Source organism: Caenorhabditis elegans, chromosome X, assembly GCF_000002985.6.
Source record: "Caenorhabditis elegans chromosome X".
Taxonomy (NCBI): Eukaryota; Metazoa; Nematoda; class Chromadorea; order Rhabditida; family Rhabditidae; genus Caenorhabditis; species Caenorhabditis elegans.
In genome coordinates this window covers 13,406,648-13,420,795 of record NC_003284.9, presented here as the reverse complement: position 1 = coordinate 13,420,795, position 14,148 = coordinate 13,406,648, and the positions used below count along the sequence as shown (strand labels likewise).

Here is a 14,148-nt window from a genome sequence, read left to right as displayed (position 1 = left end):
AGTCCTGCCAACCCAAAATTTTAATATAAGAAACTCGGTGACCTTAATTATTGTAATATTAAGTATAGAAAATATTAAGTATAGATATTTAATAAAAGATATAAATAAAGATATAAAAAGATATAAATATTAAGTATAGAAAACCATTAATTTCATTCGCCAAAATTTTTATTGACAATGGTTAAGTTTTCAAAACCTTAAAATTTTTTAATTACTCAATTTTGAAAAATAATCCTCATTTTTGAAAAAAAATGTTGATCATATTTTGACAAAATTTTGACGTTTTCGTCTTCAACTTCAAAACCTTTTTAATCCCTAATATTTTTGTTGTTGAAAAAACTTTTGAAACTTTAAAATACGTTGCTTTACGCGTTTTCTAAAGAACAAATCATAGAAGTCATTTGAAAAAAAAAACACTGCGAATACTTTTTATGGCATGATAAGTAGTTTGTAGATAAACCAAGATTATGCTACAGACTATAAATGGAACCACAATTAAAACAGGTTCTTTTGGTTGAATCTCATATTGTTATCAACACCCATCGAAATTGCCATAGAACTGTCATTTCACTTTTCTGAACTATCAATTAGTTCCCAAATTGATCTAAGACAATTTCTAATTAATTTCCGAATAAATCATTGATATGCTTATGACTGAATGACAGTTCTCACCAACGGCACCACTTTTCACTTTACATCTTTCTCTCTTTCTTGATGACACACATTTCGTGGAGTGTCCTTCCGCTTGCACTATGGCTGCGTCCCCACAACGGCTCACACTATTTCGCACGTTTCTTTGTATTTCTGTGTCTAGAGGGTCACGTCACTCTCGTTTCCACGTCTCTCACCATTCTTGTTGTTTGAAACATTTGCATCAAATTTCTATTTTGCAGACCGTCATGTACAACGTCGTCTTTGTTCTCGGCCCACCAGGATCTGGAAAAGGAACCATTTGCACTCAAATTCATGAGGTAAACATGTACATTTTGTTTTTGGCATAGTTTTTGGGAAAATTTTCCGAAATAAATTGGGCTTATTTCTTTTGTACTTTATTTCGCATAGAAAATAATCTAAACTCCTCCGATTTCCAGAACCTCGGCTACGTACACTTGTCAGCTGGAGATTTGCTCAGAGCTGAGCGTGAAAGAGCAGGAAGCGAATATGGAGCCCTTATCGAAGGTCATATCAAAAATGGATCCATTGTGCCCGTGGAAATCACATGCGCTTTGCTGGAAAATGTAAGCCAATTAAGAATTAGATTCACTATTCAAACTATTCAAAACATTTTTCATATTCTGAATTTTTATCAATCGTTCAATTTTGCTTCAGGCCATGATCGCTAGCAAAGACGCCAACGGCTTCCTCATCGATGGGTTCCCGCGTAACGAAGACAATTGGTCGGGATGGAACAAGCAAATGGGCGGAAAGGTTAATGAGCAATTCGTGCTCTTCCTTTCATGTCCAGTCGACGTTTGCATTGACCGGTGCCTTCATCGTGGGCAGGGAAGAACCGATGACAATGTCGAGTCCTTGAAAAAACGCGTAGAGACCTATAATCAATCGACGTTCCCAATTATTGAGCACTTTGAGAAGGTTGGCATGGTTCGAGAAGTGAACAGTGAGAGACCAGTCACGGAGGTTTGTGAAAAACTTGATTCCATTTTGTTTTTATTTTTTCAAAAACTTATCTGCATAAATTATGAACTTTCTGTTTTTAGGTCTACGAAGATGTTGTCAAGGTATTCGCGGCTGCCAACCAAAAATAGAACCAGTTTCTCGAATTATTCATATTATTTTTTTCGAATTGTCTCTATTCCTCCATTTACTTCCATTTTTTTCCTGTCTCTCTTTCCTTCCAATTCCACCACGGTTCTGTTTCTTTTTTATTGTTCTCTTTTCTCTGCATTTTTGCCCTAATCTGTAACTATAAACTTTGAAAAAAGATAAGATAGTGTACATCTACATCATTCACTACAAACAGATTTTTGGAGGTGTCAGGTTTCTACAGTCATAGTCCGAGAAGTTTAGAAAAAGGATTACCAAATTTTTTGAAATTTTTTTGAAGATTTTTGGAAAAAGTTTATAATCTGAAAGCTTCTGTTGTCACACCCTTACCGGAAACGTATTTTTTGTTACTTAAACCGATTTGGATAACCTAAAAAGCCGGCCTTTAAAATGAAAATCTTGAAATTTTTTCGGACACGCTCTTTGGCGGTTTAATATTTATTGAAAATTAGTTTGAAACATTATTAAATTTTGCCGATTCAATTTATTTGTAAGGATTTAATTGTTAACACCACAATTTTTCAACTGTTTTCTACAAATGGGGAGAGTTTGAAAAATGTGAGATTTCAACTGTATTCAGTACTTCCTGAAACTGATTCGAGATTTTTTTTTTGAAATTCTGGAGTTCTGTTTTCATGGGAGTTATTGAAAATGTGTTGCTACTGCAACTTTCACTAGTCCTGTTATTGCTCCTACATATTATCCGGAATACAAATACATACTCAACATTAGTTGTGATTGAGACATAATTGTTTGAAAGTTCAACATTATATAAATTTCTAACAAATAATGCCAGGTGATGTTCTTTTATTGGAGGTATATTTGAACAAAAAATCCCGGGTACAGATACCAGATAAAAATAAATACGTATTTCAGAAGATAAGTTGTAACAAAGCTCAAAATGTAGAGTTAGGACATGTTATGCTCTTGGATGACTTCTTCCAAATACGATTTGCATCTTTTGAAGGACTCGCCGATTCGTACTGGATCTGGTTTTCCATCAGTCTGTAAATTTCATTTTAATTTCATAATTTTTTTTGGAAACTAACTTGAAGAACTGGAGAATTGGCCCAAAAACCATTGGCAAAGATTGTGAGTGCGGCGCCGTTGATAAAACTGTACTTGTATTCCTCCTAAACAAATTTAGTATGAAATAGAAATTGCATTTGTTTTTTTTTCAAGCTTACCTCAATCTCTTCTCTCGTCCAAGGCATTTTCACGCCTTTTGCTTCTAATCCAGAGCTTAGTTTGTCAAAATAGTAGTCCAGCAATGGTTTTGTCAGATTTTTACGATTTTCCACAGACGTGCAGGTCGACATAATATGATGGAAGTCTTCCATGGGACTTCCACGATGCGTAATTTGCCAGTCAATAATTCCAGCGATGTCATCATTTTTATCCCAGAGAATTTGTGGGGCCCAAAGATCTCCATGAGTGAGAACGGAAATTCTTCCTTAAATGTTTGTTTTGATATATCCTTAAAAGTTTGAAATGTCACAAGATTCTTTGTTTTTCATTCTTTTTTTTGCAAACAATGTCCGAAAACAAGCATATAAAAAGCATATTATAAATTTAAAAGATTTTTGGCATTTTTCGAGCTTATCTAAAATTGTTTTTTAAGCTCTTCGTTCAATTAATATATGAATATTGAAGAAATTTTGAAAAGTTTTAATAATTAAACTAACTTTCTTCCAGGTACTCATCATTAATGTTTTGCAAAAATTTTGGATCTGTAGCAAATGTGTTCTTGATATACGTCGAGACAAGCTCAAGCCCGGGTTGTTGAGCCAACTTTTCTCCGATGCCTGCGACCATTGTTTGAAAGTAGCCAGCCATTTCCAACACCTGGAAGTTGGAAACTTTTCTGAGTCAACTATCCCATTCAACTTACAAATGCATCAGGAACAATTGTCTTCCACTCTTCGGTAGTCAAAGAAAAAATATGCAATTTGACAATCTCGTCGACGATTTTGTAGAGCTATAAAATTAATGATTCCTAGTTTTGAATTTAAAAGTGTTCAAAGTACCTGTTCCTCATTGAATCCGGTAATAATATCGTAAACCTTACAATCTTCGAACATTTCCATAACAATCACAGGCACTGGCGCTTCTTTGTCTTCAGCTTTGATAGCTGCATAGATAACTGGCAAGTGGAGTGGTTTTTCAGTAACTGAATACATAGGTTAAAATTATTTTTATGCTATGAAAACTTACGCTTCGCAAAAATTTTGTAGTAGTTACACTCAGTGTTATGCATAAACAGTTCAACATTAGCAGAGTGGTCAGTTTCAGTCATATCTGCACCAGCACTATCGAGAACTCCAGTTCCTTTTGAGCTGCATGCAATCTAGAACATGTTATCTTTACAGAATTTACTGGTCAAGCCAGTGTTTTAACGGTATTTCTCTATTAGTAAAACATGCAATACTTATCTTATGACACATATTAAGTTGCTAGAGTATTAATGATAGAAGTGTCCTACTTATATATAAAATACGGTAATATCTGATACTTCTTAGATGTTATTAGGCAAAGACTGGAAACCAGACTAAATTGGAAATATGGCGTCCAGTGCTATTCGGATTTGGAAGAACAATTTTATTTTATTTTAAAAATTACATTAAACATTTTAAATTGTTTTTTTTAAATATAAATTAATACATACCTTCAGAACCACGTGTTTCGGTAAATTTGGGTGGCTCTCCTCGTGCTCCGCATCAAAATGAAGTTGTACTTTACGAATCATTGACATGTACCCTAACTCCGAGTTGTCCAAAATTCCACTCTGTAAACTCTAAAATATTTTTTAACATGTTACAAATCCAACTTACGGTTCCAATTTTCGGTTTTACCCCAATTTTCTTCTCGATAATTTCGGCAAGCCATTCCTTGGTAAGTGGAATATTTTCAATGATTAAATCGGTCATTTTCAACTGCAAATTGTGAATTTATATCAATGTTGAAGCAAAATTTAAAAAAAACAAAGAAACAGAAATAACTCAAAAAAGTCAATAATAGGCCATACATAATAAACTGTATACATTTCGGTGCTCAACGTGCATTTTATATAAAACAACCAGCCTAGGACTGAGTTGATAAGATAGTGATACTGGTTCGGAAGATGCTCGTGACCTACTTCGTTGTAGTATATGTGTGCACCAATAGATAATATAAGAAAATAAATTGTACTTTTTGTATTTTCACTGATAGTTTGAGTGCGATAAAAATATGGAATTCGATTTATCTCATTTTGGTATGCTAATTGGTATGGTGTGCTGTGGCAGGGATCCACAGAAAATTGCATCAAAGTAAAAATTTAATGCATTGTGAATTTTTCGATGTGGGAAATGAAAATCAAATAGCTTCAAAATTTTGAAAAAACTGAATATGCCCATTTTGACATAAGAATTTTAATTTTTTATCCCTTTTGAACACTGTACACTTGTTTTTTTGTCATGTTTTTACATTTCTCTGAGATTGTGTTCAATGTTTAAGTTCATAAGTCCTTTTAGCAGATTTATCAAAAGCCGGCTGGTCATGTCATAAGCATTTTGTAAACAACAAATATTCGTAGTGTACGTTGGGCACAGTCTAGCTTTTGCAATTTAATATTTTATGACTTGTGAAGCGATTATATTCTAGGAATAAGCGACTTTAGCATAATTTTCACAATTCTAATATCACAAAATTTCACATTATCAATTTCCGCTTTTTTGCAGAACGATGTACCCTATTGAAAAACCACAAAGTACACATTTTGTCCCGTTTTCTCGTCTCCCATTCTTCTTGGTGGCCTAACCTAGTGCCACTTCCATCAGCCGCCATAGCTCAGTCGGTTAGAGCGTGGGTCTAATAAGCCCAAGGTCGCAGGTTCGACCCCTGCTGGCGGCAAATTTTTTGAATAATTATTAAAAAAAATAACACAGTGCACCAAAATTCAGTGTCATCCGAATGTTCCAGGCCAGTTCCCAGCCAACGTGAAAAACTGTAAAATTCATTGATATGTTTTTTTTTCATCTAGAAATTCTGGTTTCTGACATCACAGTTTGTAGGTTAAATTGAACAAACGGTAATTGAAATTACTGTTGATATAACAGTATACATAGTTGATAGAGATTTTTTTATGAACAATCTGTAAATTGTTTCAGACATTTTAGTCGATCTTGTTGTTTTCAATAAATATTTTTTCGCACTGCCATGTCAAATTAGAATCATAAAGTACTTGTCCTTCTCACCACATTTGGAGTTTGTGATTAAGTGATGACATCATGTGTACCGACGACACGTTTGATCAAAATGTGGTGAACTGAACTGAAACATTAACTTATGTAATTAATTCAGCGAAATTTCTACTATTTTTGGAAACATATACTTGTATGTAGTCTGATATTTTAAAAAGGTAAAAAGTTTTTCATATATATAATTTCCAAATAAGGTGAATACTTCAGTAATTATCAATGTACATGTATTATTCCACACCAAGTACTTGAACAGCTTCCTCAACATAAGATTGGCATCTCGCAAATGATTCACTAATACGTGCTGGGTCAGGTTTTCCATCGGTCTGAATTGTTTTATATTGATGGTTAATGATGAATTTTCAAAAAAAAAACCTGAAGAATTGGAGAGCTAGACCAGATTCCATTTGAAAATATAGTTATCGATGCACCATAACTGAAACAGTGGTTGTACTCTTCCTGGAAAAATTATAAATTGTGTAACATATTTTGTCAATCACAAATTTTGATCAAACTGGAAACCGCGAAGAATTTTTCTTTTTAATTAAATTTTCCATACTTATCCATGTCTTACAACAAAAAAATAACTTACTGCCCAAAAAATAAAAATTAAAAATCGACTGATCCAGTTTAGTCAGCTCAAGTACATACTTACATCAACTTCTTCCCTGGTCCATGGCATTTTCACACCCTTCTCTTCCAACCCAGCGCTCAATTTTTCAAAATAATGATCCAACAGTGGTTTAGTCAACTTGTTCCTATTTTCTACACTGGTACCAGTCGACAAAATTCTATGGAGATCTTCCATGGGACTTCCCTGATGACCAACTTGCCAGTCAATAATTCCCGCAATATTGTCATCCTTATCCCACAAAATTTGGGGAGACCATAGATCTCCGTGAGTCAGGACGGATTTTCTTTCTGAAAAAAATTAAAAAATTTTAAAAAAAATATATTGTCGTACTTCCTTCCAAATATTCATCACTGAATTTTGTCATAAAACTTGGATCCTTGTCAAAAGTTTTCTCAATGTATTTTGAAATGATTTCTAAGCCAGGCGATTTTGCCATGTTCTCTGCAATGGTTTTGACCATCGCCTCGAAAAGATCAACGGTATCACGCATCTAAATAAAAAAGTTCTAAAAAAACTTTTTCAATAAGTTCAACTTACCGCAGAATCAGGAAGAACGCTCCTCCATTCTTCAGTTGTCAAGGAGAAAATGTGTAGGTTAACAATTTCATCAACAATTTTAAAAAGCTATAAGAACATAAATGATAAAACAAATTATGCCCTCAGGTTTACCTGATCTTTATCAAAACCGTCTATAAGATCATGAACAGTACAGTCCTCAAACATTTCCATTACAATAACTGGTACAGGAGCTTCTGCGTCACCGGCTTTTGCTGCACAGTAGATTACGGGAACTTTCATTGGTAGATCAGTGTCTGAAAATTTTGATGTAAATACTTTCGAAACCAGAACGCATTTACATTTTCTGAAAACATTATAGTAATTGCATTCTGTGTTGTGCATGAACAGTTCCATGATTGCAGCCGCGTTGCCTTTGTTAACATCTACACCCACACTACCAACACCTTCACCCAGCTTTGCACAACTCGCAATCTAAAATTAGCGACGTCTGGCTACTATTTTTAAACTGAACTATTTTTATTTTTAGGTTTAGAAATTATTTTTTAAAGTCAAAAATGCAGAAATAGTTCAAGTTTTAATTTTTTTAAATTACATAAAAAACATTATAGAGCACAGCATAAATCATTAGAAACACAATATAAATTTAAAAAAAAACTAAAAAGCTGACTATTTCTATATTAATTTTAAATTATCTTGCAAGCTTTTAATATTAGCTCTCACCTTTATCACTACATTTTTCGGCAGGTTTGGGTGTTTTAGCTCTTGTTCAGCATCAAAATGCAGCTGTACTTTACGAATCATTGACATGAATCCCAAATCTGCATTGTCCAAAATTCCGCACTGAATAACAATTATGAAAAAAAAATTCTAAGTGACTTGAAAAACAGCAAACATACCGATCCAACTTTTGGCTTAACACCAATTTTCTTTTTCACCAGATCAGCAAGCCATTCTTTTGTTAGCGGATAGTTGTCAATTATAAGATTGGACATAGTTTTCAGCAGAAGAAATTACCACGATTTCAGCTTGAAGTTACAATGATGTTTCTCCTTTTTATGTGAATAATTCACCATGTACCACTAATGAACTGATAACACAACTGTGCTCAATAATTATCTAAAAGTGACATGTGCTCCAATTGATACAGTTATTTTAAAAACGGCGATGCACATTTTTTAAACATAAATTTTGCATTAAAACCGTGTAGTTTATGGCGAAAACTACATTCAACATAAAAACAAAAACAAATTGAACACAAGAAGCTGCTGAACAATGTACATCATAAAAAAACGTAACTAGTCAGTAATCTGTAAGTTACCAACACTTTATAGAATCCCATTCTGATAATCCTTCTGTTCTGAAAACAGATAAAAACCGTCGACATGTTTTTTCTGAAAATAAAGTTTTAGTCCGCAAAACATTTAATAGAACATTTTGAAATGAATGTACAGTGTGCTTCAAAAAAATTCTAGCCGTAAGTTGTTTTTTTTGTTTATTTTATGGAATGACGTTAAAAAATAAATTTCTATCAACTAACCATTTGGGCTTTTTTTCTGATTAACAGTATCGCTTTGCTCCAGTTTTTTTGTAAAATTTAATAAACTTAAAACCGACATTTAAAAAAAAAGCAGTAGGCAAACACTCGAAATATGCCTGTATATATTTTTTAATTACTGTTTTTATCAAGCCATTTCAATAAAATGGTAAAAGGGATGGAACGTCCCGCAACCAACTTTGGAATTATTTGAAAACATGGTTGAATACATGTAAATAGACCATTACGTAAATAGTGACTTTTTAGAAGAACATCGAAAAAAATGTTTTTCTGAAATTGTGCAACATTTTCGCTGTGTCTCTTGCGAGTAATGAGTGGGAAACTGCCATGTGTTTTCGATTAGTCGTTTTGTGTGCAAATCTGAAAGGAACGCAAAACTTATAGAAAGAGAAGATATGAATAAAAAATTACCGTTTTGTGACAAAACCTTTCTATTCCACAATCATCAACTCAAAAACATCTGACAAATATTAAGCGTTCTTCGTCAGAAATCATAAAAAAATGCTACACTATTGCCGGTGTGTAGTATTTATAAAGATCACTGAACAAGAGTCCGAAAGATCGCACTACTTCTCTATGTCTGCATTGACAACATTTAAACTACAAATCACTACAGTTTTCAAAACGAATAGACGTAGAGTCTAGTTTTCTATCCATTTGACTAATTTGCTGATCTAGGCGATCACCCTATTGTATGAGGCGTGGACCTTTATTAGGAAGGAGAGTATAAATAGAGAGTCACTCTAAGAAAGGTATGAACTTAAAGTTACTTTTCAATAATGGGAGCTGTTATTGTGCTGGTTGTGCTATTTGTCACTGTTGCAAGGCAAATATCTGAAATTGGGAAATAAATGAAAAAATTGTTAGACTATACATGTATTTAATTTAACTTAAACCACTTAAAATTTTTCAGTTACTTCAAATGGATACACACATACTGGAAAAGACGTGGAATAAGTGGACCGGCAGGTTTGCCTTTTATCGGAAATTATTACGAGCTGGCGGATGTTAACAGGCCAAGAGGATATCTTATTCATAAATGGACACAGGTTTGTGTTTTTAATGGAGTATATGTATAAAAAACATTTAAAGAAACATTGAAAAAAAACGCTCAAAAACGATATTTTTGTAAAGCTTTCAAGTTTATTTTTGTGGATTCATAATTTTGTTTTAAAATTCAGTAGTCTTCATTTGAAATCCTCAGGGAACATTAAAATCTTATTTGCTATTTAACCACCTGGGTTTCAGACGTTTGGGAAAGTCTTTGGCTACTACGAAGGAGCTGTTCCAGTGCTAGTTGTATCCGATTTGGATATTCTACAAGAACTGTTCCTCAAGAAATTTGAAATTTGTGCGGATTTTGCTTTGTTTAAAATACATCATTAGAAAACGACAAAAGTTTGGAAAAAAATCCGTCCAAAAAATTCTTTTTGGTTGATCGTCAACAAAGCTTCAAAAAAATTTTTGTCGAAAATTCTAGATTTTTCATACAAAAATGTTGTAACATACAAAAAATGTTGCAAATCCCTCTAGTTTGAAATTTGAAACTTAAGAAATATTCAAAAAACTCAAAAATTATCCGAAAAAATTATATTTTCTATTATCATTTTAGTGTATCGAACTAAATTGATATATTTTGTATGTATAAAAATAATTTACACTTGGTTACATCATTTTTGTATGAAAAATCGAGAATTTTCGACAAAAATTTTTTTGAAGATTTTTTGACGATCAACCAAAAAAAAATTTTTTGGACGAATTTTTTTCCAAACTTTTGTCGTTTTCTAATGATGTATTTTGAACAAAGCAAAATTTGCACACAAACTTCAATTCAAAGCTGAAAAGAAGCGAGATCAGAAAAATGTCTGAAAAAATTGGCTCCGAGTTAGGACACTTCCTATGGTCAAAAAATTTTGTGACTATTGTCAATTGAAAGATCATGGTTGATAACATAAATTCCCAAAGTTTCATAAAAATCGATACGCAGCGAACAAAGTTATGATTTTTGACCCGGAACTTATTTGGAGACCTAATAACTTACATTGTTATTCCCAAAAAATTCCTTTTAACGCCTCCAGCGCAATAAAACGGCAAAAACATTCAATTTCACAGCCACGAGGCAAATTAAAACTGAAAACAAGTCTTTTTACTTGATCAGAAATCATAAAATAATGCTACAACATTGCTGTTTTGAAACATTGATTAAACTTAGTGAGCAAAAGGACAAAATATCATTTATCATATTCCTCCCGATAGGAAAAACTATAATTAGGCTACACAACCACCACAATTAACGTTTTCTGGTTTCTTACGCGTAGCCTCCTGTTTAATTTGCTGATCTTGACGATAACAATATTACAGGCGGCGCTGACCTTTATTGAGGGGACGGGTGTATAAATAACGGATCACCCTAACAGAATTATTGTCTTCAGTCTACGTCGTAGCGATGGGAGCTATTATTGTGCTGGTGGTGCTATTTGCTACTATTGCTGGGTATTAATTTTTATCTCAAAAAATTAGAAAAAAGAAACTCGTTCGAATGTTTCCTATAACTTTATATAGAATAGACAATTTTTATAACAAATTCTAAACGAAATTTTCGTTTTAGTTACTTCAAATGGATACACACATACTGGAGAAGACGTGGAATAAGTGGACCGGAAGGTCTGCCTTTTATCGGAAATTATTATGACCTAGCGGATGTTAACAAACCAAGAGGATATCTTATTCATAAATGGACACAGGTTCGTTGTTTTTCACCAAAAGTTGTTTTTAAATCAAAACGGGTCTCAATGATGATTGTTGTCCAAATCCAAATTTCATTGAACTAGGAAAATGCGTGTTCATATTTATCTGCTACTTTTTCCTGCACCAGTTTGCAACTAGTATTTGTAGAATTTAAAAAAAAGCTTCTGAACATCTACCTAGACACCTACCATGTTTGAGAAGATGAGTATAAAATGGAATTCTAGTGAAGAAATAATTCCCCTGAAGATGAAAACGCATGGTGATTTTAAAAATACATCTGCAGAAAATCAATTTGCAGAGGTGTTGTAAATAATTGAAATGCTAGTATAAGTCTTCATGTATCTAATCCTAATCTTCTTTTTTTTTTAGAAATTTGGAAAAGTTTTTGGCTACTACGAGGGGGCTGTTCCAGTGTTAGTCGTGTCCGACATGGATATGCTACAAGAATTGTTCCTTAAGAAGTTCGACAATTTCTACGCAAGGAAATCCACAAATCATATTCATGGAAACTTGGAATGCTCAAAGTCCGAACCAAGAATAAATTTGTTCACTTCAAGAGGAGCTCGATGGAAGCGCTTGAGAGCTTTGGCATCGCCAGGGTTTTCGGTGAAAGCTTTAAAGCAGGTATATTTTCACGTACTAGAATTTTTAGACAAGTTACAAGAATAGCTTCTATGATGAAATATCACCATCCTGTTGTTTTTTAGGTTCACGATGTTATGGAAGACAGTGCTATCAACATGGTTGACTTAATGGCAAAACACGAAGATGGAAAACCATTCAACATTCACGCGTAAGAAAATTGAATCAATTCTAATTTTTATCTTTCCGGTTTTCAGATATTTCCAAGAATTCACGTATGATGTTATTTCAAGACTTGCTATGGGGCAACCAAATTCTGAACTTTTCAATAATTCTGGAGTTGAAATCGTTAAATCGGTAAGTCTTTTTCCAAAATTAAAAGTATTCGAAGTTATAATTGTTATAGATTTTCATGAGGACACACCGAGTTCTGCCATGGTATTTTACAGTCTTGTTTCCTCAATTTGAACACTTGGTAAAACGAATGTTCTACAATCACGCAGCTGTCCAGGGTGGAGATATTGAAAAATTGTTGCTTATTTGCAAAAAAACTGTCGAAAGTAGAATTCAAGAAAGAGTGAGTCATCTTTTTATTTTTTTAAGGAATAAATTAAATAAATTTCAGGAGGAAAATGCAAAACTTGGATTTGAAAACGCGGAAAACGACTTCATCGATATGTTCCTTAACTATTATAGTGAACAAGTTGAAGATATTGAATTTGGTAGTACTGTAGAGAAAAAGGTCACAGCTGAAGATGTTATTGGAGCGTGTTTCGTGTTTCTACTTGCTGGTTTTGATACGACTGCAAACTCATTGGCTTACGCATCTTATTTATTGGCAAAACACCCGGAGAAGATGAAATTGGCTCAAGAAGAAGTTGATACCGTTGTGGGATCTGAAAATGTATCCTATGATGATATGACAAAGTTGAAGTATTTAGATGCAGTTGTAAGAGAATCATTAAGATTGTATCCAGTCGCTTGGTTGTGAGTTTTCTATCGAGTTGAATAAGTGGGAACTACAAGAAAAACTGTTAGATGTAGAGAAGAGTTTTTTTGTTCATAGTTTATGGGTTCAAATATGCTGATTTCTTTTTTTAATTTTTCAAAAAAAAAAGATAAATTTGGAAACTCACAAGAACTTTGATTGACAATACAAAATATAACTTTTTCAAAGAGGTCTACTAAAAAAGGCAACTTCATTAAAAAAAACGTGTACTTAGACAAAATCTCCACCGGTGCTATTCCGCTTTGAAATTTAAATTGATTTTGTCCTTGATTGATCTTGATTGAGCCATTACATGGAAATCAGCCAATAGAAAAATCTCACTTCCCATCTTAATATGCATTTCTGATAATGCATTTTTAATTGGTTTTATTGAATTAAGTTTTATAAAAATATTTGATCATAAAGTTAATAAAGTAAAACTATACAAAACACGGAATTTTTTTTTTTTAAAAGATGGAAACCAAATAGTTTTGAACTTTCAGCGCCTGCTCCCGGGAATGCGTGAAGCCTACCACACTTGGTGATATTTACATTGATAAGGGTGTGAAAATTGAAGCAGATGTTATGTCACTTCATAGAAGCAAGGAAATCTGGGGTGAAAACGCGGATGATTTTGTTCCAGAAAGGTAACCTGCTAAAATATTTTAATTATTTTCAAAAAACAAAAAAATTCAGATGGCTCGAGCCTTCATCCCGACATACCATGTCTTGGATACCGTTTGGAGCAGGACCCCGTCAATGTGTTGGAATGCGTTTAGGACTTTCCGAAGCAAAGACTGCATTGGCTCATTTGCTTCGAAGATATGATTTAGTCGCAGGAGTAGAAACTGAGGTACGGTTAACACTTCGTTTTTTTTTTATATTTAAGAGTTCTCAAATTCAGAAAGAGTTGAACATTCTTGGTTGCACAACTACATCGCCAGAAGCTGTTACGTTGTACTTGAAGCCGAGAATTTAAATTTCGTGAAATTAAACCGTTTATTATACTCGACCATTACTTGTAATATAAATTTATTGTGGTGATTTTTTAAAACAAAATTGTTATTGATTCTACATATTGTTAATGTTAACAGATTTT

At 33.2% G+C, this 14,148-nt stretch overlaps 4 protein-coding genes, 2 non-coding genes and 1 pseudogene across 8 annotated transcripts; 4 read left to right on the top strand and 3 right to left on the bottom strand.

Moving 5' to 3' along the window:
• Positions 1-861: 861 nt before the first annotated feature.
• C29F7.3 (UMP-CMP kinase 1) lies at positions 862-1,956 on the top strand. The gene is made up of 4 exons (NM_077835.5): positions 862-971; positions 1,092-1,238; positions 1,330-1,638; positions 1,719-1,956. The coding sequence occupies exons 1-4, from the start codon at positions 900-902 to the stop codon at positions 1,764-1,766; spliced, it is 576 nt and encodes a 191-aa protein (NP_510236.1). The 5' UTR covers positions 862-899; the 3' UTR covers positions 1,767-1,956.
• Positions 1,957-2,575: 619 nt separating this feature from the next.
• C29F7.2 (CHK kinase-like domain-containing protein) lies at positions 2,576-4,718 on the bottom strand (the record flags this gene model as incomplete). 2 transcript variants are annotated; one of them, NM_077834.9, is made up of 9 exons in its annotated part: positions 2,576-2,790; positions 2,835-2,918; positions 2,973-3,238; positions 3,471-3,630; positions 3,677-3,763; positions 3,813-3,955; positions 4,000-4,132; positions 4,451-4,570; positions 4,617-4,718. In NM_077834.9, 9 exons carry the CDS (start codon positions 4,710-4,712, stop codon positions 2,695-2,697), a joined length of 1,185 nt encoding a protein of 394 aa, NP_510235.2. The 2 variants fall into 2 exon arrangements, with proteins under 2 accessions (NP_510235.2, NP_001300333.1); NM_001313404.4 differs by lacking the exons at positions 4,451-4,570; positions 4,617-4,718 and having other exon boundaries at positions 2,695-2,790; positions 4,000-4,081.
• Positions 4,719-5,602: 884 nt separating this feature from the next.
• On the top strand, positions 5,603-5,676 carry C29F7.t3. Its single transcript has one exon. It is a non-coding gene; the product is annotated as a tRNA-Ile (tRNA).
• A 502-nt stretch (positions 5,677-6,178) lies between these two features.
• C29F7.1 (CHK kinase-like domain-containing protein) lies at positions 6,179-10,860 on the bottom strand. The gene is made up of 10 exons (NM_001392872.1): positions 10,773-10,860; positions 8,073-9,091; positions 7,897-8,016; positions 7,515-7,647; positions 7,327-7,469; positions 7,195-7,281; positions 6,988-7,147; positions 6,679-6,944; positions 6,399-6,482; positions 6,179-6,349 (listed from the first exon to the last, which is right to left on the bottom strand). The coding sequence occupies exons 2-10, from the start codon at positions 8,166-8,168 to the stop codon at positions 6,254-6,256; spliced, it is 1,185 nt and encodes a 394-aa protein (NP_001379235.1). The 5' UTR covers positions 8,169-9,091; positions 10,773-10,860; the 3' UTR covers positions 6,179-6,253.
• Positions 8,674-9,212, bottom strand: C29F7.11. The gene is made up of 2 exons (NR_072404.1): positions 9,143-9,212; positions 8,674-9,091 (listed from the first exon to the last, which is right to left on the bottom strand). It is a non-coding gene; the product is annotated as an Unclassified non-coding RNA C29F7.11 (non-coding RNA).
• On the top strand, positions 9,511-10,076 carry C29F7.8 (annotated as a pseudogene). The gene is made up of 3 exons: positions 9,511-9,557; positions 9,645-9,780; positions 9,866-10,076. Coding segments are annotated over exons 1-3 (394 nt in total).
• Positions 10,861-11,152: 292 nt separating the features above from the next.
• Positions 11,153-14,122, top strand: cyp-13B1 (Putative cytochrome P450 cyp-13B1). Its single transcript, NM_077832.6, has 10 exons — positions 11,153-11,224; positions 11,340-11,475; positions 11,849-12,103; positions 12,187-12,272; positions 12,319-12,418; positions 12,468-12,638; positions 12,687-13,048; positions 13,553-13,696; positions 13,746-13,902; positions 13,954-14,122. Exons 1-10 carry the CDS (start codon positions 11,178-11,180, stop codon positions 14,026-14,028), a joined length of 1,533 nt encoding a protein of 510 aa, NP_510233.1. The 5' UTR covers positions 11,153-11,177; the 3' UTR covers positions 14,029-14,122.
• Positions 14,123-14,148: the final 26 nt, after the last annotated feature.